Here is a 27,079-nt window from a genome sequence, read left to right as displayed (position 1 = left end):
TGGTGTTTGGAGGATGTTAACTCACTCCTCTCAAGTTTCCTGCTTCCACGTCCCTTTCTTTGCTTCTTTCCACCCTTGTCCTTTCCTCTTCCTCATTATATGCCTGAGCAACTTTTTGGCTAGAGACAGCAAATAGAATCACAGAATAGGATCATAGAATAACCTGAAAGGTTGCAATATCAAGTTTTAAAATTTGTTGTGAGAAGTGCAAAAAAATGAGACCTCCATTTCATGTTGCTTTGTTTTCTTTTTGGTGACTGACTGATAGCCTGGTGACCATACTTATCTACAGGATTCAGAACCCTTTCTGCCCTAAGATCAACTGAACTGTGACCTTGGGTTGTACTGGGTTCTTCTCCACTTCTAGGAAATCTACCACCTATGGAAAACTAACATAGGAATTTTAATAGCAGAAGAAGGAGTAAAAATCTACACCTATGAAAGCCTTTGTGTTAAACTAGTTAGGATTTTCAAAGATGAGTAAAATGAAGCTGCAAAATATTGCCCATTGTCAGTACATTTGGGATTTTGGCTTCACCCACTCTGTGACTCTGGGTGGGAAATCTCTGTCCCCCTTGTTTGTGACATTATGAAGTCACTGCACCATGTATAAACTTGTCCAGTATGATTTTGAAGTGATAACTTGGGTTTTGCTAACAGGAGGGATGATGCCTTTCTGAACTAATTTGGGTTGTCTGTGCTGAGCTCCATGTTGTGGCTACACCATCACACTCAGTGTGGGGTCAGAGTGTGAACACAACTGCCTTCCTCAGACAATTGAACATGTAAGCAGTGAAATGCTTTAGTTTGAAATAGTAGCTTTATGTTACATCCTTTTTATGCAGGAGACTTTCTGTATTCTAGGACTGCCTTTATATGTGCTCAGATGCAAGGGGAGAATCACTGCAGCAGTTCAATAGTAGCAGGAAACAATAATGTCTGGAGCAAGAAGGAAAGAACTATATCCAATTGAATCCAGACAGGTGGACTTGTGCCAAGCTAGAACTCAATTAAAACACTGGGATTAAATCCACTTTTCTAGTAACACCCTCTTTAATTAAGGCAGTAATATGACTAAGCTGTGTATCTTCTTGTTAGCCATTCAGTGCAAAATCTTCAGAAAAGAGACAGATGAACCTGTATGTTGAATAGTTAGAAAAATGGAACAATTTGCCACAGCCAAATGCTCTGTTTTGTGAAAAGGCAACAGTGTTGGTGACAGCTGGTTCTATTTCACAAGCTAAAGAAAACAATAGAAACCATTGTCTGTACAGAGATGAAGACATATGTTAGGAAACTGCAGTTACACTCATTGCTTAATGAACTATTTCTCTTCACTTATATTTAATTATTCTATCTATGTAGAATCTAGGGTCACACATAAAATATATAGTATTTTAACTACTCCTCAGTAACTCTTTCAATATAGTCGACCTTGTGTTCAAGCAGGTTTCAAAGCAAGCTTTAAAAATATTCTCACAGTGCCAGATCCCTGCTTCAGGGGATCATTTCATCTTGATTGGCTGACAAGGTATGTTTTTATTCACTCCATGGGGGCAGTTTGTTTTAGAGGTCTAAAAATATCCATGGTCTTTGGAATATTAATTCTCAGAGCTGGATTGCATTGCTCTTCAGTGTTTGGAAAAGAGTGAAGTCTTTGCAGTCAAAGGATGATGATTTATTGGGAGGTGGAACTCAAGCTTCTAAGATCTGAACTATGGTGCAAATAGAGTTCAATTTCTCTAGAGGTGAGATGGAATTTAAAAAGACAAATCCTGTCACTACCAATGGCCATCAAACAGATTTCACAGTCATATAGTTTTGTTGTGTTTGGAATATTGAGATGATGCCAAACCTTACAGATCTATTTTAAAGTATTCTTGCTGATGCACATGATGGCCACCACATTCTTGGGTCAAAAACTTTGGATAGATCCATGTTAATCAACCTCCTCTGTTTTTATCCTTTCCAGTGAAATAAAGATCAGAAGAGTTAAAAAAAAATGAAAAACTGCTGAATGATTGTGATATGCTTGCCAATAGCAAACGGGCCAGCAAGTTCTCAAGACTTTGGCTTGCACTGAATAATAATTTACAGCAGGAGTTGAGCACTGGAACTGACTCGGGGGAGAGGAGAAGATGAGACTTGTCTTCTAAAGTTCCTTTTCTAGTGAGAGAAATAAGCTTTCACAAACTGTATTTCAGAGCAGCTAAACTGGATGTTTAATGAGTTCTGTGCCTGAAGTGAAGCCGTATCTGCTGCAGTCATGCACCAAACAGCACGGCTAGGGAGAGAAGTTATTTCAACTGCTTGAGGAATGAGGAGCTACTAACCTTAGAGAATGATGTAAAAAGTGGCTTTCTATATTTGTTAGCATCAGGAGTTCTTTGAAACTTGCTATCTGGGGGCTTCTTACATTCTTAATGCACATTACAAACTTACAGATCCTGGTTTCTGTACAGTCAAGTCAACAATTATACTGCATTGAATGTAAAAACAGATTCAGTGCTAGGAGATATAGCTAAGCTGTTATGATAAAAGGCTGAAGCTGTGATCTGTGCAAACAGTTATAATGACTATTTCATATTTGAAAGCCCGTGTGAATTGCTAATGACCAGTTTTCTCCGCTTCTCCAATTGGTTAACATTAACTTTGCATTTTCAATTTCTTCTACTATGGCAATTACTACTTCTCTGCTAGTAGTCCTTTAAGACACTGTTTATCAGCTGGCAGGAGTGAACTGCAGCCCTGAACATTTCTCAGAAAAGCTCCATCAGACTTTCTGTGCATCTTCAGTTGACTAAGACCTGTTGAACTGGGTCTGGCAGCACCATTAGCAGGAAGAGCAGTGACATTTTGATTGCTCTGTACTTTCTCCAGCTTCAACGTAGCTCAGCAGATTTGGGGATGTCTGATTACTCCAATTTAAAGGGCTTGGAAATGACTAGCCATTTTCCATTTCTCTATAGTCTGCGCATTTTGTTTGCACAATATCTTCAGACATTTGATAACACATGCACCTAGGGGATCACAGAGGTCTCCTGTGCACACTCATATTTGTTTTAGAACACGCACCAAGCTGAGACAATAATCATAGAAGGAAAGGAAAAAAAAAAGTGGATTTTTTAGAATGATTGAAGAGAGACTCAGAAAACCTTAATTTTCATTCTGTGCAATGAGGACAGACAAACAGAAACTGTGCTTGGAAGTGACTATAAAATAAACCATAGAGATTTGCAAATATTGAAAAGTAACATGAAAATAAGATGAATGCCTCTTTCTTTAGTGTAGCAAGCACCAAAACATCAGAACAAGCTTCTTTATGGTGATTCATATGGCATCTACTGGGACCTGTTCTCTTTGTCCATGTAAGTGCAAAAAGAAAGAAGACATGTCATGGCCCTTTTGTTAAAATATATATTCAAATGAGAAATATGATTTTTCCTAATAAAAACCAATCAGAAAAGAGCTGGAGGTTTGCTGCAAGCACAGTGGTGTCAATAATAATAACTGTAATAATTCTTACTAACACTTCTGATGAGAGTTTCTTCCAGCTCATTTCAGGGTTCTGTCAGGTTTCATTAATATACTCACTGAGCCTTCTTCTGTATGAAAAGCAGACTATGATTTTGGGTCATCCTCATGCTGCCTGTCATGGACATAAGTGTCCTTGTTGCTCAGAAAAATACTTAACAAACCATCTAAAGTAATGGTTAGAAATGTGTGTGAAGTTATAAAATAAAGCTGGAAGTTTCAGAAGTTTGAGACTTCCTGGAGAGAATTAAGAGCTGCACCTCTAAAATAGATGCTTTTTATTCACAGAGTCACAAGAGAATAAAACTGTAGGTAGAGCAAATCTCTAAGAAGAAAACCCTCAGCTTTATGTGAAGTTACACACATAGATCAGAACAAAACCAAAACACAAAAAGAAGTGAGAAAATGAATAGATGATTGTGAGGTAGGTGACTATGGGTCTGAACTGCAGCACTGTAGGAAACACTATAATTACCTTGTAGAGCCAGAGCAAAACCAATTTAGGAAGCAAATTTAGCAGGCCTATAAAAAACCAGGTTGAATTCTTAGTTCTAGACTCTGAATAAAGACATGACTAGAGCCAAGGCTACTTAAGTATAAGGGTAGGATAAAGCTTCTTCTTCTTCAAGGCATATCATAAATCTGGAGGTAGCAGTGGCTGACACAGTGATGAAGGACCCAGTGTTCTACCAAACTTCAAACTACATATTTGCATCCACTACCAAACCTGAGCCAGTGGGTTTTGAGACTCCTACTATGTATGGCCTGAGTGGTGAAATTTTGCTTCTGCTCTCCTACTAGCAGGTGCACAATGCTTCTAGATATTAAAACAAGCTGTGGTAAAAATCAGTCAAAGCAGTTAGGATCCTTGTCCTTGGTAAAACCAAACAAAGCCACAACTGGTTTGCACATAATTAGAAACGTTTAGGATTTTTTTTTAATTTCATTTTATTCATCTAAAATATAGGCCCTTAAATCCAAACTATTAATTCCAGCTACTGTACAGACAAGAGAAACTGGGGCTGTAAAAGGAAAATTCACCCCATTAGGATGGTGTTTGAAACAGTGAATGAAACTCACACTGTGGACATGATGCCCAACATAGCCAGTGATAGACAAGCTGGATGCTACTCTTGACCTAATTGACCACATTTTTTCTTAGCATCCCATGCTTTTGATATATTGATCCTAAAATCCAGTAAGTTCTCTGGAAAATACAAGAGACAGAGTGTGAAATAAAGGTATTTGATGAAGACACTGTGTTCAGAACCAGCTGTGGTCATATCAGCCATTACAGCTTCTTCTGTGAGGCTGGAAAGTACATTTTCTGTATCTTTTAATATTGTTTAGCTTTACAGGACCATGAACTGTGATCCTGTAGGGACTATCACAATATAAACTTTAAATACAAATTCATTTATCTCAAAGGATATTATATGCATAAAATAGTAGAGCAAAGTATTTGCTGAACATTAAAGACTTTCCCAAATCTGAGTGTTACGAAGTGAACTAAAAGAGCAGATATAATAGCCTGAAAATACTTCTGCTTGTAGAGAAGCTCTTTGCATTGCTAAATGCATTACACCGTCAGAAGGAATCTGAGTAAAACCTTCATATATTAAATAACTGCACACACCTTAACTTTTAGGCAAACCCTCCATTCTAGTGCTTCTGGTCCTCCTTCACTTTCTGACAGAACCACAGCTGCATCTCAGCAGATATGTACATATGTGTGCTTTCTATATTTAATGCATGAACAATGTGACATTGGTTAAAATGTATATATTGTTAATCTGCAGCAGCTCTGAAGAAAGTTGGCAGCAAGGCTGAAAGCTCTATTGCCATTGATGTCTAATGAAGTGACTTTAGCAAGTATGTGCCCATATGAAACCACGAAGGTCAGGCTTGTGGTGAACTGTACACTGTATTTGAAACCCAGAAGAAACAGTAATCTATATTAAAGTTCACAGCCCGTGTGAAATGAGACTTGATTAAAATTATACAAGCTGTTAGCTCTGAATTGGTTCTTCATGTGAAAAGAACAAAACTTACCACACATAACTGTTCAGTATAAAAAGCAGTGAAATCTTCTCGTGCATTTAAAGCAGTGCTTAGCATTGTAATAAAATGCATGGTTCAGTTGTAATGTCGGGTCAGTAATGCAAGGAGCAAGAAGTATGGCGTTAAATTAAAGAAAATGAGAGATCTGACTGACTATCAGTTTAGCACTATTACTCATGATGAGAAGTAAAATGAAGTTCATGACCCCATCTACTCTGCCTCTACTCTCTGCTCCTTCGTGTCCTTCATCAGGAGGCACTTCCTCAAGGAGATTCATAAATCCATGGTTTTCCCCAATGAATTGGCAGGCACACATTCTAACTCTTCTAACCACCTTCTGTAAACACAGAAAGAAGAGCTGCTAGTCTGAGGCAAGTTACTACATCTTCTAGTTGTGAGATGTTTGGTATTTTTCTCTTAAACCATATGGTGACATCCTCACAGCATTTTTTCAGTCTGTCTATCTAGTGCTGCATGCATTTGCATGCAGTACACAGCACAGAGAACCAAATAGTCCTCATATTAGGTTATACCGATTATTATAATGCATATAACCTATTTATTACCCATAGTAATAAGCTGGTAATGGTTTATTTCACTTGGAGAGCAACCTGATCTTTTCCAGAAAGCAGCTACGATTTAGGTTTTCCTAAGCAGGACTACTAACAGGATCTTTGGTAAGACACTTACCCTATTGAGAAATCCATCTTTTGCAATAATGGCTATTAAGAGCCATAAACTAATTGTAGATAATGGCTTCCCATTCAGCAGCAGTAATTCAGCCACTTTATCAAGATATATGGCTTTAAGTTGACCACTTTAAGACCTCAGTACGCATGAAGAAAAGGGTATAGATTGTGAAAAGACTTGTTAAAAGTAGCAAAGATGATCCTTAGTCACCTAGAGACTATGGCAGTGAAATAAGAGTCCAGATTTCAGGTGAACTTTCAGTGACCTCCTCTTGCAAACAAGATAGTGATGTAAAACAACCATCAAGGCAGGAGAAGCTGGTCAGCAGAGCAGCATCAGCTGGGAGAATGGGATGTCTGGTCCCACACTGGGATTCCCAACCTGGTAAATGGGAGCTGGGATGCCCCAAGGGAAATGTGGCTTGATTGGCAGCCCTCATCTTAAGAAGAAAGGCCAAAGAAATGAAAAAGGAAGTTAATGTGGTGTAGGGCATGAAAAATGCATTTGAAATGCAGGCTATGAGTACAAAGTGGTTTCACTTCCTGCATATAACTGTTTGGAGAACAGGCAAAGGGCTTGGTGTTGAGGGCTGTGATCATGCACATGAAGAGTCATCGTACCTTCTCCTTGCCTCAGTCTCAGAGGAGCATGGTGGGGAGGAGAGGCTCTGAAGTGACACAGGGTCCCCAGGCAGGTCAAAGGAGAGCCCTTTGTTCCAAAAACCCGCCTTTTAAAGCAATTAGCTGGTTATCAGCTACAGTTTTTAATCATAAGAAACATAATTCAACCAACCACCGCACACCATGATGTGAACACATGATGGTTATGTAACTTGTTTTTCTGCCTCTAATTCAGCTGAGTCCCTTTCCCACACTCCTTTTCTGCTCAGCTGAAGTAGCAGGCCTGAGCCATGATTTTACAAGGCCTCCTCTTTGTAAGGTTTTACCTTTATGCAAGACGTGGTAACTCTAGAACATGGATAGTCCATGGGAGCTGTAGGTGGGACAGAGTTGTAGTTCAGTCAATTCCTTGTTTTGCCTCCCATCTTCTGAGGACTGATTAAAGGAGAAACTAATAGAGCCAAGAAGAAGAAGGTCCTTTCTGATTTACTCTTAACAGTAAGTATTTTCCTGCTTTTCTTCCAGTTTTTCAGCCATGCTTGGGGTAAAACCAATATTTGTCTACTTTGATATTCCTGTGTTCTCATCACTTGGCGGACTTGTTAGCCCTTTCCAGATGTTACAGGTTAATTTTCAGAAGGTTTCAGTGGCTGTCTCCTTACTGCTTCACAGACATCTCAAATTCTACCTTCAACCAGTCTGGTGACTTTCCTCTTCACTCCACAAAAACACATTTTAAAATAAAAAGAAATTTTTATTTCTTTACATATTCAGTGGATTTTTTTCATTTGTGTAAATAGAAGTTGTATAGAGCTATCCTTCTTTTGTGCTGTTTGTTTTGTTTTTTCTTGATGATAGAGCTATGAGAAACATAGATTAGCAGGTTAAAAGTAGAGAAAGATGAAGCACTGTGGTCTACTTAGTAGTCTCAAAAGGCAAAATGAGAGTGACCCACTGACCCACTCTGGTATGCTCACAGTTGTAAAGTTAGTAAGTAAATATTTAGTAAGAATATTGATATAAATATTTAATTAATGCAAAGATATCAGACATGATGTTGAAAGCATTGAGGCTCCCTGAAAGGTAGATTATTTATTAAAGATGTAGTGTCTGAGTCTCTGACATGGAGTACACATCCCCAGCAGGGATGTAGAAGAGGATATGGACAAAGTGAGTTCTTCTATCCTCTGACAAACAATATGTGTGGCATTGGGTGGCTTATTCATGGTATTCATCCCTTAGTAATCCATAGGGAAATGTTATAAAAGTAATTGAGCAGTGAAGGAAGCATAAATTGCACTACAGAAAAATATATTGACAGTAGAAGATGACACAAGCCAGTAGTTTAGCCCAGACAATTTAGTTTGAAACAAGTGGCATAAACCAACATATTGCAGAGGAAAGGGAATAAAGGTGAAGAGATTTCAAGATGAAAATGATGCATGAAGAATGCCTGTGTTACAGCCCTGAGATGCTGCCTGGATCTTCAAAGCCACATCCACACCTGTTGCCTCTCTGAGTTAAGTAATCTGCTATTTAGGTTCAGCTAGCAGATGGGTTGGTACCCCCACTCCCTTCTTCCATGCCTGTGGATTTTAAAAAGTGCCTGGCAGATGCCAGAGACATTTTTATATTGCAGATATTTTTTCTTAGAATTGTGAGGTTGGTTTTTTCATTCTGTCAGGGAAAATGAAGTAATCAAAATGAAGGGAGTTTTCTGGTAATTCTCCTAGCAGCTCCTGTCACCAGAAGTACTTGATTCCTCAGGCAAGTCCTTTATCCTCCAGACTCTCAACGTTGAATCCCTCAGTCTTTGTCGTGGCAGCACCTGCCAAACCCTGCCAAAACTTGTCCTTACCTTCTACACTTGAGAGAAACACCAGCCCTCTCTCTCTGGTACCCACAGTGCTTCAGTAAGACTGCAATTCCTTTTTCAATTCAGACCCACCTCAGCCATTATGGAAACACAACCATCTGTAATAAAATATAGTGCACGGCGCACAGTAATGCTGTGTGATGACAGGGACGTGTATCAAATGTCTGAGAGATGAGTAAAAACAATGTAAATTTAAATAGGAGAATATGATTATTGAAGATGGAATTAGGTTTGGACACATGGTAAGACTCCATCCATCTGTGAAAAATGCCAGAAGATTTTTTAATGAGATTTTGGGTTATAAACGTTGAGACACCATCAGTCCTGAGGTGATAAGATTAGAGCTTGATTGTGTGTAGTTATGAGAATGGAAATGTATATAGAGAACTGACCTACTGTGGAAAAGCAATTAGGGACTACAGGGGGACTAATCAGCAAATAAAACAGCTATACAACATATCCCATGGAAAAAAAAAAAAAAAAAAAGAAAAAAAATCAGATATACTCTGTTCTAATTTAACAGACATTCATAGATAAAATTGTGGTTATGGGTGACTTGAGGGATAAAATGATATAAAATAGGAAATTAAAGCTCTAATAAATTAATGTTGCTTGAACCAATATGCTGTTAGGCATAATGTACTGCAAAGGATAGGACAATTAAGGAATGGAAAGGGAATTACTTCTGGGATGAAATGTCCAGATGCTACAATCTGAAAATCCAACCCAACATTTGACTTTGGCAAAGCGGCTTAGAAGAATTGACTAAGGAACGGACCAATTGTACATATGAAAAGGGTCAACATTTGTGAGGGTCAAATTTATGGCTGTATTATCTTGCACCTGTCAGGTCTTCATAGGCCTCATAAAAAGTAGGTTCTGAGGCTGGAGGGGCTTCATCTCCACCAGGACTGGCAGCTTCCCTCCGGAGGGCAGTGGCACAGGTGGGCACTGCTGTCATTTCCATGCCTCACACAAACTTACACCAGCAGTGCTGCCCTCGCCCTCTCCTCTGCATCTGCCTTTTGCTGTGCAATTTTATGTCCTCCCAAAAGGAAAGGAAATGGGACTGGCTATGTGACTGCTGGATGTGGAGAGGTACATTTGATTGGAGAAATAAATTGTAAAGGAGTTTGCCTTTACTACCTGCCCAAGACCATGACCCTCATAGCTGTGCACTTCTGGCACTGTTTGTCTGCAGCTGACCCATCTGTTATTTCCATCTGCTTTTTTTCTTCAAGTTTAAAGTTATATTCTGAGAAGTAACTAAAGTAACTCAGATGGCATTGCACCATTTTTGTTCTTGCTTTATGCAGCCCATTTAGTGTGGAAAACTGAAGGTTTAGTGCCAAGCACTTGTAAGCTTCTAGGCAAATCCCTGAATGAAAGAAAGAGAATTTTCTTAACTTTAAATACTTGTCTCTCTTTCTTGAGCTTCATCCTCAACAGATTGACTTTATAGATTTCCCTTTTTCACTGATTAATTCCATTGCCATTAAATTTGGCTGGTTGTCACAGAAGCAAACAGAGTGCCATGAAGCACACCTCTAATGAATTTGGGTAGAGTGGTTCTATGGACAGCAACTTGCACAACCACCTTTGGGGAGCAATCTCTACTCTGAGCAAGGATTTTGCTCAGGTGCTTGCTGAAGTTCCATCTCATGTTTTAAACAGGTACACACAGCTCTGCTCCCTTGAGGAGACAAGATTCAATACATTCTTTTCAAGTGTTAACAATGATCAAGTATATGGTAATAAGCACAGTATTTTTCCCATGAGTAGCAAAGTAGCTGAAGTAAAATGTTTATACTGCACCTAATGACATACTGACAGTCTGTGCTTTGTTCATGTATGCAATGTAAAGAAAAGATTTGTCAAACTTTAATGTGCAGAGTGCTGACTATTAAAAGGAAACAAAATAGGTAAGTATTGCATAAAGCAGGAAATGTTGATTCTAAAGCTTCTGATCTGGATGCGAGCTTTGTCAAGGTTTCTCTGCACATGACCATGTGTTCGTGTGTTCCACAGGTGAGTTTGGCACCCAGCTGAGGCCAAACCAGGCCCAATAACCACCCTGGCTGCATTTGCTCCAATCACCAACTTGTGCTCTGCCTTGGGAAATTTGGCCATGGCTGAGTAAATCCTGACGACTTCCCTCGAAATTTGCAGGAGTTTATTGGTGCAAACCTTACCACAGGAGCAGAGACTTCGTGGAGTTACACATCAGAAATGGGCAGTACTTGGCAGTAAATCCCATCCCTGCCCAAGGGGGGTGTAACACCTGCACAGGGTGTTACATTGGGCAGCCCATGGCAAGGAGCAGTGGAGGCAGATCTGTCCTCTTAAATCCCAGCTGTTTGGCCAAAAAGAAGGTTATGGGATTGTCTTCCAGCAAAGAAAGAGAATGGGTCAGGCAAAGGTGAACGCCTCTATCCTAAACAATGAACAAACCCATCAAGGTGTCTGTTGGAGCTGCCTACTAACAAATACAATTGTGATTGAAACACTGTGCTTGTTCAAAGACGCTAAATAAAACCATCCATTTAATAATACCAATCCATTTTAGTATAATAAAATACATCAGCTATGGGATATTTTATGAAAATGTTTAATTCAACTGTTTCTTTGGAATGTAGTAGTCATAGTTTGGAAATTTAAGTTACAGTTCAGTTCTATGTGGTTTTTTTATGCTACTCAGTGTTTGAGAATACAAATGTCATTTAAAGTTAAGGCTTCGCTGTTCATTTTGAATCAACAATTTACAAGTGTCATATTGTCATAGAAAATAAAAATTTCTGTAAAAAAAATTTGCACAAAGTTTTATGATGGTACAAAACATGAAGCAATAATATACCAGTAAAATGAAATCATTTTACTACAGAAGATTTTTATAGTTTTTCAATAAAGAAAAAAATATGTTATTTTACACTTTAAAAATTATGAAACAATCTAAAACAATATAAACTGAACATTTTGTAACACTGCCTTTACAAATTAATAACTTTATAAACATATAATTTTTTAAATATATTTATCAGTGCAAGATACTTTTCAATGTAAAGTTGCAGTATCATTTTTCCTTTATTGAAGGGCAACTTTAATTCTATTACCTTCAGAGAAATCAAATCTTCAGTGCTAGATCCTCATTATCATAGTAATATCTGAAGACCACAAAGGAGATAATTTTTTTATGTTCACAATTCTCAGTATGTTAAAAGAAGGAAAAAACCCACCAAACACCAGCTTTTCTGTTCAAATAGATCAAGACCCAAAGCTGGTTTGGAATCTATTGAAATCAGTGAGAATATTTCAAAAGGTTTTGGGCTTGGGCTCCCCAATGGGATTTTCTCTTCAAGGCAATATAAGCATGTAACTCTTAGTCAAGTTAGTGGACTAGAAGTTTTTTCAGCTAAGGAGAATAGACCCTTAATTCCTGACTCACACAGTGGTGGTCTGCTGAAAATAGTTTTGAAAAATCCTTTTCTTCTTTGGGTTAATTAACTAGCTGCTGCAATGCCATTATGGTCAAATTACAGTGTTAGAAACCAATGAAAATCCTACCTCTGACAAAGTGAGTCTGTCCCTTGGGACATCTCATGGACTAACTTTTAGGCAAAACTTTCAGGCCTTAGGTGCACTGTCTCAGCCTTTGGAGGACCCAAGGTTGAGAGGCTGGGGAGGTAGCTCTTCCATCAATCTAAGCTTTGATGACCTGAAGTGGGTGTTTGGGTTTTGGGATAGTCATTGCCTTTAGGACTCCTCTGAAGTAGCAACTCTCTATGCTTTTTTCCTATTGGGACTTCCTTCAAAATATTTTTGACTTCAAACCTTATTTTCACCTATTGTCTCCCTCCTTTTTCTTCCATTTTTGGGTTACTAGTGGATTTTCTACATATTTTTCTATTTTATAATTCACACTGGTGAAATTATACACTTCAGAGCATTTGGTGTATAGATAGGGGTGGATTCTTTTGCCCCAAGTAATTCAAGGCTGAATTAGCCCTTCTTTAATCCTAATCCTGGACAGGATATTTTATTGCTCTTCTACAAAAGCAATTTTGGAAAAGACTAACTCAGAAAGTCCCAATCACTTCCCTGACTCTGCTCAGGAATTTCAATGAGGAAAAACATGAGTTCAGCACTTGGTAGGACGTTCCTTTCCCCACGTTTGCGCTGTGTTTCTCTGCTGGTTGGTGGATACCCAGGGGAAGGCTGATGCTGCCCCCCAGTTATGGCTGTGCTGTGTGCAGTCACTGCAGAAACCCAGGGGCTCCCCTTGCACCTGCAGGAGGGGAATGGCCCCTCTGCTCTCCCCCTGCCTTGCACGGACCCCATGGGAAACATGCTCTTGTTTCTTTTTACCCTGTTGGACCAGCTGCATAGGCTGCTGAATATTATTTGACCAATAGTATTTGCCCTAAAATATTTTAAAAATTGCCCCATCATTGTCAAGCACATTTTCCTGATGGCTTAGAGTTCTCAGTTCACTGCATTGGTCACTGCCTGCACGTGTGGTCAAACAGAAACCCTCTAGATTGAAACGCCAACTGGATATAACATGATGGTAGGAACATACCCTACATACATTGTGGGATTTCATTCTGCCCTCAACACATACTCCTAAGCCCAAACAGCACTGATTAGCATGAAAATAGGTTACTGAGAGAACAGAACTCCGAGTTCAGGTAGGGGCAAGAGGAGGAAAGTTTCTAGTTTTAAAGGCAATCTTTTCTGTAAGGGAAGCATTTTCCCCAGTGTAATTAACAGGCAAGCTGTTCAGGAAAAAAGATATGTTTCATGACATCAGGAAAAAAGATACTGTCACTTTATGCTGTTAAGAAGAAACCCAAAGTTCAACTTTGGAGGATAAAGTTAAGAATTTTCCCTTATTTTTTAACACAAACTCTAATAAAATCTTTTGCCATTACCAGCAAGTTAAAGCTGAAGTTTTCTTTCCTTGGCAATGGCAAATGCTTATGAAAACTACTCAGAGAGACAAAGAGAGAGAGAAAGAGAAGAGAAAGGGAGAGAGATTTTACATTTGAAAATACATTCTATATGAAAGAACAATAAAAGGGGATATTGCAGCTTTATACAAAAGGGTCAAGAGACATGAAGTTGAAATACAGAAAGCAGAACAATCAAGCCAGGTTGTCAAATCTGATTAGCCCTTGCCTTGGCTGAGGCTGTTTTCTTACACTAAAATATACTTTTCTTTTAGTCAGTGAGCCGTCAGAATATGATTAAAGACAAGGGCGTAACTGCAGAGAAGCTGTAGTTAATGTTAACACAATGAGAAGCAGTACAAACAAAAAGGCACTTGAGAGGACATACACTAGCCAGTGCCAAGGACTTTTTTTTGTTTAGTTTTTAGGCAGTACACTTGGTTACCAGTTGTGTCTGATGATGGCACATACTCTTTTATGGAGTTCACAAGCACAAAATTTAGTACAACACTGAAAAACATCAATAAAATTTGACAGTATTGCTTCGTAAACAGAGCTGACACGCTATATCGGTACTGATGCAGCAGTACTTTCAAAAACACCCTAACCCTTCTTTGCCTATGCACAACACGAGCAATTATACACAAATACAGGTGCAGAAGTCCACTAAATTGCTGTTACTCCAATATTTTCTGGGCACTGAGCTACAGACAGCATGTCCATCCAAAGGACCCCACTGGATACATTTTGTGACAGCATCTTGGATTTTGCACAGTAAAAATGAAATTATCCATTAAAGGAAAACAAAAGAGAGGGAGAGAAAGAAAGACAAAATGAACTATAAGTCAATCATACTTGGTCTCAACACCAGCATCCGATTATTTCAAATAAAACCAACAGAAAAAGCAGACTGTACATGATTCAGGTTGTTAACACAGATTGTTGTCCATGTTCATCGGTTACACACTCATTGAAGCTCCTGAGAAAAGCTTGGCTCAGTGTCATCAATGCACTTTTCAGCCTGTACAGTAAAAGATCAACAGTTCCCCAGCACGACCGAGCTATGTCCTTCCATCCCGATTCTCTGACTTCTCCAGTTGCTTTACGCCTTCATGCTTCTGAGTATGAATTCTGTGTGTTCAGTTTGTCTTTTTTCAGTTTTACACCATCGACCAGTTCAAAGTTATAATTCTCCAGTGCAGACAAGTTCCTCTCCGACATCCCGTTGTGCCAACAGGCACAGTACAGCACGACTCCACAGATGGCTCCTAAAAGCACCCCGAGTGCACTCATGGCTATGATGGTGATGAGGATTGGGTCTAGGGTCTTCAGGACATTGCCTGGCTTCCTGGAGATGTTGTCATCATAGTCCTCACCTGTGCTACGGTATGGAGGTGTAAACCCTGAAATTGAATAAAGAATTGCAAAACTTTCAGAACTGATCCCAGCCAGAACTTTGTTCAATGAATTGGAAATTTTGAGAAGACCATCAATTTTTTTAACCTAAGTTTTTTACATAGTTTTAAAATCTAGCTTCTGCAAGGTGGTCATAAATAGCTGAAAACTGTAATGTGGCCCAAATAGCTGTGGATTTTTTCCAGACTGTTCTCCAATCTTTAAATCTGCTGCCTGTTAGTAGAGCTGTGGTTCTGCCTTGGATTAAGTGGGAGTCTTGGGAGTGAATAAGGAGGCCTTTTAATCATATTTTGCCATGTTGCTGTACATAGCTCAAAAATGTTAATTAATTCCTACTCAGCTCAGTGTGAGAGGTTAGAGCCTTAGACATTGGTTGGGAATGTCCAGCCATTTTATTTCTACTTCAATGACTTTAGGATTGGATCTAGAAGTGCAAACAGTGGCAGAACTGATATAGAAGAGCACCCTGCCCTCTTGTGTAAAATATTCACTGGTATCATAATGTTTTTCCTCAACTTTTTTAGTTTATGAAAATGATCCAAAAGCAGCAAACCCTGTAATTGTTGCTGGAAAAGCCAAAAAGTCTTTTTGGACAAACTCACTCTCTTTCACTGAAATCAATTATAGCAATCCTGTTGACTGTAACAGAAAAAAAATTAAGCTCATTGCTTGAAAAATGCAAGTATATTTTATTAGTGGAACAATATGACAATTATGATCCATTTAATGATCCATTTACTGTTATCATCATTGGAAATGATAATGCTTTGCTAGACTGGTCATAAAATGGCATTTTCAGCCAGGTCTGTGAGACATTTAATCTGAAGAGTTTTGAGCCTAATTACTGAGGCACATTGCGAGTCGTAAATTGTAAGATATAATGATAATTCATTCTTCAGCAGTGGACAAGCCTTCTAGGTAACAAAATATTGAGGAGCTATAATGTGCTTGCATGTATATGAATATAATGTAACAAATTAGGTATATGAAATTTCAAATGTTTGAGATAGGCAAAAATAATAAAAAGGACAAAAGTTCATATGACATGGAAGATTAAAGCTATTACAACCTTCAAATAAATGTAAGTCTTATCATCTCATACAGAAAAAATCCTAACACCTTAATACAATATGCAGTTAGAGAACAAATCTATAAATAAATAAATAGAATGCAAAAATTCACATTAAAATACACATTAAAATTCATTCCCTTTTAAGAAATAACACAAATTTTACCTGTTTGATTACTTTCTGGGTCTTCTTCTTCATCTATTTCATTCCCCACATCAGTTGATTCTAATGAAGCAAAAGAATTGACATTGATTATTAGGGTTACAAACACTGATTGACTATCATGCTGGCAATAATGGTATAGCAGATTTTCCTGTGTCAGAGCATCATTATGGCGGCTTGACAGAGCTGTTCATTATAATGGGCTCTGAAAATTAATGGAGAAAAAAAGAAAGATTAAAAAACTCCCCTCCGCCCAGTCTTGGCACAGTTTTAGTTATCAGCAGGGGTTTTCCATGCCTGGGAAGGAGAAATCAGTGATGAATTAGCATCTCGTTCACTGTATTTACAATTTTGGAGCCCAATTCCATAACACTTCATCAGCATAGGCATAGTTAATCACAAGAGTAGTTTCACTGGCTGCAGCGAGACCACTTGTGTTTGGATTTCAGACTGAGCTTTTGGGTTTAGCTCCCTCAGGCAGAAATCTTTGCTCAACATTTGGTTTGAACAACCAAAACACAGAGGTAGGAGAGAAGTTATTTTCCTTTCTCATGCTGGAGTCAATTAAATGCAGGCACTGTGGTCTCAGCACCTCTCTTGGCACTGGGGACACTGCAGGAGGACTAAGCAGTGTGTCCTGCCTCCCTTTCCTGCCAACTGCCAACCTGGTGGCATTTGATAAACCCCAGGGGTTGGGCCACGTGGTAAAAAGAGATTGCTTCCTCATCCTGCAGTGAAATTACCACGTAGGTGAAGACTGTCATGTTACCCTCAAAAGGATGTTAGCTACAAAAGGTGAGGAACACCCTCTATTATTGCACTTAGTTGTATTGTTAAGTCACACAGAATAAATTTATCTTCTTAATGCTAAGAGTTCTCATCTCTATTCCCTCTTTTATATAAAAGTAATTGCTTCATCTCCACTGTGAAGGACAGTGTTCTGTTTCTTGTGTTTATCTGGGGCTGCTGCTGCTGCCAAATTACGTGCAGTATGCAATGTGCATATGATCAGCAGTGACTGGAATAACTCGAGACTAGCCAGGAATATAAGGGCTCAAAGAGCATCTCAAGAATAGCCTGGCTCAGATTTGGGAAAGGCCATGTCCTAACATTGCTTTGTGTCCCACATGTCTGGGAGCTGATGACTACAGCAAATGAGCCAGAGGAAACTCAGAATGACAGGACAGCAGAGGACAGAGCAGGGGCCTTTTCACCCTATCTGCTTATCCTGTAAGGGTTTGATATGGCCCTTTAGGGAAAATTAAGAAGGCTTTGAGTAAGTGAACTAAAAAGGGCGAAGAAATAAAATTGGATTTTGTGCATTAGGTGAAACAGGGTCCTGCAACAGGAAAAGCAGAGAAATTTAAAGAGGGCAGCAATATGAAATACAGGGAGAGATGTGAAATTGTGAATATGCTGTAACCCATGACAGTAGGATGCCAATTCTGGTCCAAACTGCTGCCATACCAAGGTGACACTAGTGGCACTGCTATGAATAAAGCTATGGGCTGAATCAGGATATTTTCAGTGGAAACATAGCTAATAATTATCCATCCCTTTCTCACAGATAAAATCAGATATCAAAACAAAATAAAGAATATTTTGGATGAGAACTCTCTGGGTTCTTGCTAGTCACACTTACTTCGGCACTCCTCTTGTGCTATGTGATTGTCAATTTTAATATCATCCACAGCAATTCCTCCGGTTCCTTTTCCAATTTCTCCCTCAATAACCACCTGGAAAAACAAGATAGTGCTCACATTTTTTTCAGGTTAGCATACAACTGCAGCAGTCAGGATTTCTTAATTAGCTGTTAATACACATCTTCACTTGATGTCACACTTGTGCTTCAATCATGGCCTGAAAATTTGCGTTGCCTTTATGAACTTATACAGGCAAATGTAAATTATGTACTGACATGACTTTATGAAAGACTTTTACATCAGCAAAACTGTGGCAAAGAGGCAGTTTTGTGACTGATGATAAATGATATATAAAGTATTTATTTGGCCTGTGATAAGAAAGTGCTTGTATCACAGTAATCTGAGATACCATGAAATATTTCACTATTATTAGTCACAGCAAGAACAGTTCATCTCTAGGTGTAATATTGTCTACATAAATCCTTCAGTGACATCTTTTACTGCAGCGTATAAAACACAACCAGCAAGGTGCTGCTGGCCTTGGCTGTGCTAGCTCGGCGAGGAAGAGCCCAGCTCACCTGGTAGTGTTTCACAGACTTGTGAAGAAGAACACGTCCCTCCTTCCAGTAGTTTGCCTGGTGCCCGCTCAGGGTCCACAGCACCTGGTCGTACTCATCTGGTTTTTGGTAGCGCAGTTTGATCCTGAGGGTGCCGACGTGCGCGCCCGCCATGTGGTACCAGAAGGTCATGCAGTGGGCAGAGTTCTGCGAGTAAATCATGGGGCTCAGCAGCCGGGCCACCTTGCCTTTCTGGCTCTCATCAGCTTGGGAGTAAAGGAAATTGCCATCTCCTACTGTGACAGAAGGACTGTGTTAAGAATAGCCACCAGATTTAATTTTCTTTTTCAACATAAAAACCCCTGACCATCCCATATCTTTTGCTTTCTTTCCATGCTGATGGGTCAGGCATCACAAATAAGAGTCAGAGTGCATTGTTTTGGGAGCTCTAGGAAAGCTGTTGTGCTTTGAGAAGAGGGCCACAAAGCTGATCAGACAACTGGAGTACTCCTCCTCTGAGGGCAGGCTGAGAGTTGGGGTTATTCAGCATGGAGAAGAGGAGGCTCTCCTCTAGCCTTTCAGCCACTAAAAGGGACTTACAACAAAGATGAGGACAAACTTTTTAATAGAACCCATAGTGACAGCGTAAAGGTAATTGTTTTAAACTAAAAGAGAGTAGAGTCAGACTAGATATAAGGAAGAAATTTGGTGGATGGTGAATCATTGACACAGATTGTCCAGAGAGGAAGAAGACACACCATCTCCAGCAACATTCAAGGTCAGCCTTGAAGATGTCCCTGGTCACAGCAGGGAGGTTGGACTAGATGACCTTTAAAGGTCCTGTCCAACCCAAGCAATTCTGTTATTCTTCACTTTCCTCTGTCCATCTCCTGTGCTGTTCACTCGGATATTTTGTGCCAAGGGTGAACCCTATGAACATGCTCACCACATGAAACACACAAGGCATTTGTTTTGTTAATGGAAGGAGGCGCAAGCATGTTTGGTGAGACAGCATTATGTGCTCCATTAGTCAGTGTGCACCTCCTGAAAACAGCCACCCCTGGTTCAGCAGTCTAGAGAGAAATCCCTGGGGTCTACTCTATGTTAATTGTGCAAAGAGCTATTAAAAAAAATTTCTGTTTGAAGTAATCTGTGCTCAAGGGGCAAGATTAGAATGGGAAGAACACTGAGAAGGGTGAAATGGCTTTGAACAGCCATGGCCAGAGATCAGGAGCTGAGATTTAAAGCATGTTCCCAAATAGAGGCTGAGCATTGTCACAGATGGTGTCAGAATTATGCCCTTTGTAACAATATGTTAGGCTCTATATATTTATGAGCCTTTTTCCTGAAAGAGTAAGCTTATAATATATTACATAGCTGATTATAGCTTTCTCAAGGGCATAATGGATTCGTACTCATTGGAATCTGAACGTCTAATACCCTTAACTTGGAAACTTACTTTCTCAATCATGCTGAGAGAGGAGCATGTGGGAGTGTGATTAGCTTGGTAACAGAAAATTGCTAAGTAAGATCCTGACTATAGAGATGTGCTTCTGAATTACATCAGCCACACATCCATTCCAGTTAGCTTTTGAACAGTTCTTTGCAGAGAGTCCTGGTGGAAAAACATGAAGTTAATCCTGGTGTGTATAAGAATAGATTGAATGTGCAATGCACTCACACCAAAGGATGGAGTCAGCATTTATTGACATCATCCCATTGAGAGTAGGAAGGATAAAAGTAATGATAAAAAATACTATTTCTCAAGTATTGCTGAAATAAGTATACATATCATTGTTTATACCAACACTCAAAAGAAAGAAAAGTAAAAAGAGGCAAAAGAAGATGTTTTGGGAGGGAGGTGTTTTGTCAGCATTGGTCTTTGCCTATACATATTATGCTTGAATTTCTTGTGAAATAGTGTATAGTTGGATTGCAGTGATATAGTACTGCACCAATGAAGACAGGAATCTGAGCATTGCTACTCTACTCTACTCTACTCTACTCTACTCTACTCTGCTCTACTCTACTCTGGTGAGCATAAGAAGGACAGAGTAGTGAGATGGAACCAGGAATGAAGAGGAGTGGGTTAAACCCAGAGCCTAGACCTAAAAAATAAGAAAGGAACCTACTTCTTCCTACATGAGACAAGGGTGTTTTCTTTTGTTTGGATCTTTCTGTGAGCAGAAGAGGTATCCAGCCTAATATGCATGTTGAAGAATTGTATAGGAGAAGATGATGTTATTTTGCAAAAAGAATTAAGCTCTTTTCCCCCCCATCTTTCTGCATCCAGCTTCTTGAGCAGGAATGCTTATGTCTATACATTCTTTCCAATTAACTTCACTTCTGTGCAGAGCAGCACAATGTGCAAATCCCATCAAAGAATGGGGAAATCCAGAGGGAGGAAAAAAGGAAAATAATTACAGCACTCGGATGGCTGTCTGAGTTGGAAGACCGAACAGTGGCCAGATTTCATCACAAGTTATATAATTTGAAGTGACATGCAGTGTATCCTGCCATCTACAAGCAATTGCTGCTGAAGATTACTTCTGCGTATTTTTCAGCTTTACACATGTGTCTGAGAGAAGGATATGCCTGGGAGTTGCTCACAGTGGTTTTCCCAATACACAGGGTGGCCTTGTTGTGCAGCTGAGGGCTTGTTTGGGACATCAGTGCCATTCAGACTGCTCATGGTCTGCATTCACACCCACCCCACTCACTCTGTGCCTGCTGGCAGGCAGGTCACAAACCTGGCAAGTGAAGGTGCCCTTAGAGTCCAAGGAGAATTTTGGAAAATACTGAAAGTGCAGTAGAAGAAAAAGGGGCTGCCTTTAAGATTTACTACAGCTAGAGCTCATGGAACAAATAAGTTTTCTGTACTAGCAGGGCACAGTGGAAACAACAAAATCTCATTTGAAGAATATAATTTCTTCATCTCCTGATTGAAGACAGGTTCTTTCTCTATAATCCTTGATGGCAAAGTGCAGATAGCTCTCATTTTCAGAATATTATTGCAGTGCCAGGTCAGGAACTCTGTCTTCATTGTCTTAATTAGAGCTTTACTTATGCATGCCTTTTAGATTTTGTCAGTCTCTGGCTAACATAGCTTTTAACCTCCTTTCAATGTCAGATCCTACTGAGCCATTTCACTTTACTCTACATCAATTTTTCCACCATTACAGCCTTCACTTCAGCTAACTGCATTTAGTTAATTTGATGCCATTTATTTGTACAATGCCATTTATAGTCAAAGTATTACAAGTTTTTTTTCCCCCCTGAAACTACTGTACTTGTCTTAAGATTCAATTGAAAGTGTCTCAGAATTTAAAAAGTCCAATTTTGTCTAATTTCCTTGTCATTCTCATTAAGCAAAGGGTAGCAGAAGTGGGAAGGGGGATTCATCTCAACCGATTTGATTAATCTGCACATATGCAAGCAAGAACACTAAAGTAAGAGGCTGTGCAGGTCACACAGTGCCCTCCCTTCTCCACTAGCCTGCAGCAAATTTATTGCCTAATTATGCTGAGCTATGAGTTAGTTACTGCAAAACAAACCAATCAATTCCCCAGCGTGATATTTTTTGAAAAACTGTTTGTGAGCAGAGCATGGCCCTAATCTCCAGCTCCTGCTAGAAAGGAGAGGGGTGTGATAACACACCCATCTGGGGAGTTTCACTTACATACAACACTTTCCTGTGGTGGGTAGCCCCTGTAACTACAAACAGGAATAATGTGAGGTCATTAACTGACTGACTCTATTAGCTGGTCAGTGATATTTGCAAAATATTTGGTCATTCAGATTTTTTTCTACAGCAGGTGATGATTACCCAAAGGCAAGTCAGGGGAAGGGAATATCCTCAGTTCCTGACAAGAAGCAATATTTACTCCCCAACAGAAAGGACAATTACAGTCAGTTGTGATTAATGGTAATGGATTAGGTTTACTAGAGAACCATCTTTGTGACTTTACGTATCTTAGGTATAATTCACTCTCCTGTGATTTTGGAAGACATTGGTATTAAACAGAACAATCTCATCACGTGTGAAATAGCTGCATCTTGAACTCATGATTACCTGAGTGGTCTTGAATCGGCCCAGTTTTGCTGGTCAGGATTGCCCACCTCAAATCCACCTGGTTGTCGTGCTCCCAGTGGCACAAAGTCTTCTGGGATCCCCAGCCAAAGCCACAGTTGTATACTGGTGGCTCTGCAAGGAAAGATGGAAAAGAGGGGATGAAATGTGATTATTAAACGCATAATTCAGAATTTGTACTTCAAAACAAATACATTTGACCATTAGCAGAACCATTCCTTCCCAAGACTCTGGGAAGTCATAGCAAGAACAGCCCTCCTGGGAAATATGAAAAATCACTACTTTTTGTAAAAGATGTGGTTGCTTCTTGTCTCTTTATGGCCCCTATGATGGGATTTTTTTTTTCCTGTGGTTAGATTAATTCTTCTGATTTGCCCACATTATCAGATAACCACGTTGCAGCACAGAACACTCATAAAGCAAGCTCTGACTTACTTATCAGATGTATTTTCTGGTTATCAATATCCCTGCACTGTAATGGTGCCACAATTTGCAGCTCTCATTGAGATTTGGAAAAAAATAAGACCAACCAGAAACATTAATGGAATGTCCTTGGCAGGAAAGGATTTCTGGTGAAGTCTACAGTTCTTGGCTTCAATAAGGAACTTTTTCAGCATCTTCCAGACAGTTAAGTAGGCCCACAAGATGGCAGCATTGAAATGGACAAATTGAGAGGGAAAAGGGACAAATGTGGCTGATTGCCAAATGAACTCAAAATAAGCTTCAAAACAAGCTCTGCGTAAAATAAGGGAAGTCTGGTATTATGGTCAGGATGAGATCATATCTTGTTTTCAGCTTCTTTTCAATTCTGCCCAAAGGTTTAATACATAGTAGCTTATTTTCTTCAATAGAACTAGGAATTTCAATTGAAAGATTATACAAAGATAGCATATAAATCCTTTGCATTTCTTATTTTCAGAAGCAGCTTGAAATCTTTTGAGCATTTGGTTCCTACCCCATTGGTATGAACTTTTATCTCACCTTGAGCAGTGACTGCTCCCAGTAGAGCATTACCCTCCCAAGAGCAATGTGACCAAATCTTGGAGTATTTTCTCAGGCATGACTCACGCCTTATTAAAGGAATAACTTAGGTTTACTTTAATGAGATGCTTTGTGCAAGTATGAACTAAGAACAAAGGATTCTATGCTTCCATCAATATCAGCTCTGGGGGAAGAATTGTGTTTCTTGCCCATTATTAATAAAAAAAGCCAGAAAAGATAATGCAGCTCTTAGAATGTGCTTGTTTATTGTGGGAAAATAATGAGAAATATGGGAAGTGTGTTGAGACCTGCAGTTGGCCAGACCTTTGAGGTGGAGCTCTTCCAGTCTGAAGAGGCAAAGACCTCCTGCATGTACTGAGCTGCCAGGGAAGACTGGTTAGGCTTTTGAACTCACAACCCAGATTTTAATGGAAGGTAAACTAGAATAATAATTTTAACCACACAAAACCTCAGGTGAGTAGGCTGAGACAGAATGGATATAAAAAGGGTTCATCTATCATTCTCTCCTTGCCTGCCGTGTCCTTGTTTGGCAGGCCCTTGCTCCCAGACACAGGTTTTTTCTCAACTCACTGGATTCCTGCATTGTGGCTAGTGTGCCCTCTCCCCTCTGGCCCCTAGAAAATCTCATTCTGTCAGCAGAGACATCTGAGCCTGTGGCAGCTCCTGCCCCTCTGCTCTGCCTGTCGGTGCCTCCCTTGGCTGTGCTGTGGGGTCTTTCTGCACTGAGCCCTCATTCTTCACTCCTTGCTTTCATCCTCCCCATCCCTTCTGCCTCCCCCCTCTCTCCTGCTGGCCTCCAGAGGGGTCTGCTCCACATTGTCACGAATGCAGCATCCTAGCTGGGAACAAATGAATTCAACAGATAATGTCTGGAATTACACAGGAATTCAATGTGGAGGAAAGATGTTTCCTGGAGCACCCTAGCCCTTTCTAGGAAAAAAGCAGATTGTGGTGAATAATCTCTCTTTGGGCTCAGAATGTTGAAGAAGCAGAACTCAGTCTGTGCACACATGAGTGCAGAAAGGCAGTCCTGGAATTCTGTCTCTTTCATCAGTGTATTAGGTATTTTCTTCTAGACAATGGGACCATGATCAAAGACACCTTGTCCAAAAGGGGACATCTGAAAATCAAGAGGGTTTTAAAGGAAAGAGAATGACATTGCAATGAATTAAAGAGTTTTAAGATTGTGACAAATAGCCTTTCATTGTCAAGGAGGCCCAGGGAGAGCTATATTGCATGGCTTTGACATCAGAGCCATGAGACAGAACTTTAGAAAAGGTTTTAGAAAATGTGGAACAAAATTAATCTTATTAGTCCCAAAGGATTATATCACGCAAAGTACTGATAGCCTGTGTGGTATTCAAACCACAAGAAAGGAGAACAGTGGTTGATAGATCACATCCATCTGAAGACACCACACAGCAGAAATGAGCACAGGGGACAAAGACAGGACTGGTATTGTTCAACTCTGAATAAAAATAAATAGCAGAATACATAGGAGAAGTATGTAAATGAATGATGAATCCAGAGACTCAGAACAGAACAATATTCTGGCTTCTCCATTTCACAGCCTAAGTAATGTGAGATACATCGTGAAGCTCAATGTGGATCAAAGGAAAAAATTCTCATATGATGTGAGTGGTATTTGCTGCTAAGATTGAACACAATTCAAAGAGAACTGGACATTGACATGGACAAGAAAAACATCCAGAATTTAATAGTTAATTCTAAAGTGCAGGAAGTGACAAAAGCCTTTTACTTCATGCTCTGATGACAGTTCTGAACACTGGGATCAGACGGAGAGTTTCAAAACAGAGCTAAATTTCACAGCTCCATCTAATAAATACTTTCTTCCACTTTCATTTGAAATATATATTCCAGGAAATTGGCAAAGAGCCTAAGTCTGATATGCTTTAGCCATGCCTGTGTTCCTTGGCTTCAGACTCAGAGACAGCATGGTGTAGCATAAAAATGAACTTGTTTTCCATGCAGAAGTAGAATCCACTGAAACTGAGGAGAATTTGACCAGTAACCTGCGCACAGTTAGCTGTTTCTTGCTAGGTTCCTGTTGTTTTCTCAGAAGTTATTGTGTTACTATGTTCCTTAGACAATCACAGTAATGGGATTGAAGGTCAAAGGCAAGGCATTTCAGAGTGCTCTTATTTTATGAGGTTCTTAAACATGCCATTTCTTATTGCCTATTCTTATGTCTCCTCCAGTGCTTCTCCCAGGGACTCATAAAAAAGGAAAAATAGGCCTGCTAGCCAATTAATAATGGACACTTGTAGCATCAGCATAGGTTCATTATGGTTCAGTATGGACAATGGATCTGCCCCAGAAAAGGCAGGCTAGTTCAGCCCTCCTATTAAAGGTCCCAGGGGGCTGATACAGTAGCTCACAGCAAGCTGCAGGCAATCTGTCCTCTCCTTTGTCCTTGGACTATAGCTTGGCAGCTCTGGTGGAAGGAAGGAAACTGGGGACGAGTAGCAATTGTTGGGCTCCCTCTGCATTGCTGGCCCATTCCCATGCTAGGATAATTCTCCTGCCAATAGGTGATTGATCTCTGGGTTTGTGTGTATGGAGAGGACAAAGAAAACCAGCTATTATGTAATCAAATAGCAGCAGCTCAGATGAGAATCTGAGAGGGAGGTGTGACGAAATCCCATATGCCTTCTTCAAAATGTAGGGTACGTGATACTGAATTAAAACAGATTTATCCTCTCAAAGAATAACCAACAGCTGTACTTTTTGACCACATCTTGCTCACAGCTGGGACCATTACTGCACATGAACAAGAAAGTAATTTGAAAATCTAGTTGAGTGAGTTTCTTGCGAGTCCATTAATCTTTCGTGGCCCAGAGACTTTGACATATTTTTATAACTCCTTCAACAAGAGGCAAGAAGAAGCATGATGGCACTGAAAATGATATGAAAATGCTCTCTAAGATGCTCTTGCCAAAGGGTAAATCAACATTAAAATAGGAAATTACACACATAATTTGGACCACTTCAAAGTGGTATATTTGGTCTGATTTGGATTTGCATTTTTATACCATTTATGCTGGCAGCACAGAATTACCTTAAATGATAGTAAATGATAATTTAACAGCCTTAATATCCCTTTACTGATACAAAGTTGCTCCAGCATAAATGAGAATCAGATCTATTCTACCTTTAAATTATTTTTAGCAGAGATTTTAACTTCAAGATTTTTTAGTTATATTTTTCTGACATAGCTATTACATGTGTGAAAAACAAGGTACTTCTCAGAACAGTCTTTACAAAGGACTCAGATTACACACTGAGAGCACGTAATGTAAATTAACAGCTTGCTCTGTATGTAAATAGCTAAGAGACAAGCATTTCAAATAGTCTTTTAGAATTTAAAAATATGTGTTCAAAATGACTAGAT

General features: G+C 39.5%; 1 protein-coding gene across 2 annotated transcripts in view; it reads right to left on the bottom strand.

The window, feature by feature from the left end:
• Positions 1 to 11,370: 11,370 nt before the first annotated feature.
• Positions 11,371 to 27,079, bottom strand: part of NRP1 (neuropilin 1) — a 113,243-nt gene continuing 97,534 nt past the window's right edge. For both annotated transcript variants that reach the window (XM_058025291.1, XM_058025301.1), the window contains exons 13-17: positions 22,648 to 22,779; positions 18,597 to 18,868; positions 18,018 to 18,111; positions 16,379 to 16,438; positions 11,371 to 15,130 (exon numbers count right to left, since the gene is read on the bottom strand). In XM_058025291.1, coding sequence (XP_057881274.1) covers positions 14,838 to 15,130; positions 16,379 to 16,438; positions 18,018 to 18,111; positions 18,597 to 18,868; positions 22,648 to 22,779 — 851 coding nt within the window. In that variant the 3' untranslated portion in view covers positions 11,371 to 14,837. The remainder of the gene's footprint in view (positions 15,131 to 16,378; positions 16,439 to 18,017; positions 18,112 to 18,596; positions 18,869 to 22,647; positions 22,780 to 27,079) is intronic.

This window comes from Melospiza georgiana, chromosome 1, assembly GCF_028018845.1.
Source record: "Melospiza georgiana isolate bMelGeo1 chromosome 1, bMelGeo1.pri, whole genome shotgun sequence".
In the NCBI taxonomy this organism is placed as follows: Eukaryota; Metazoa; Chordata; class Aves; order Passeriformes; family Passerellidae; genus Melospiza; species Melospiza georgiana.
Note: the sequence above shows the minus strand (reverse complement) of the source record. Positions and strands in the feature narration are given on the sequence as shown.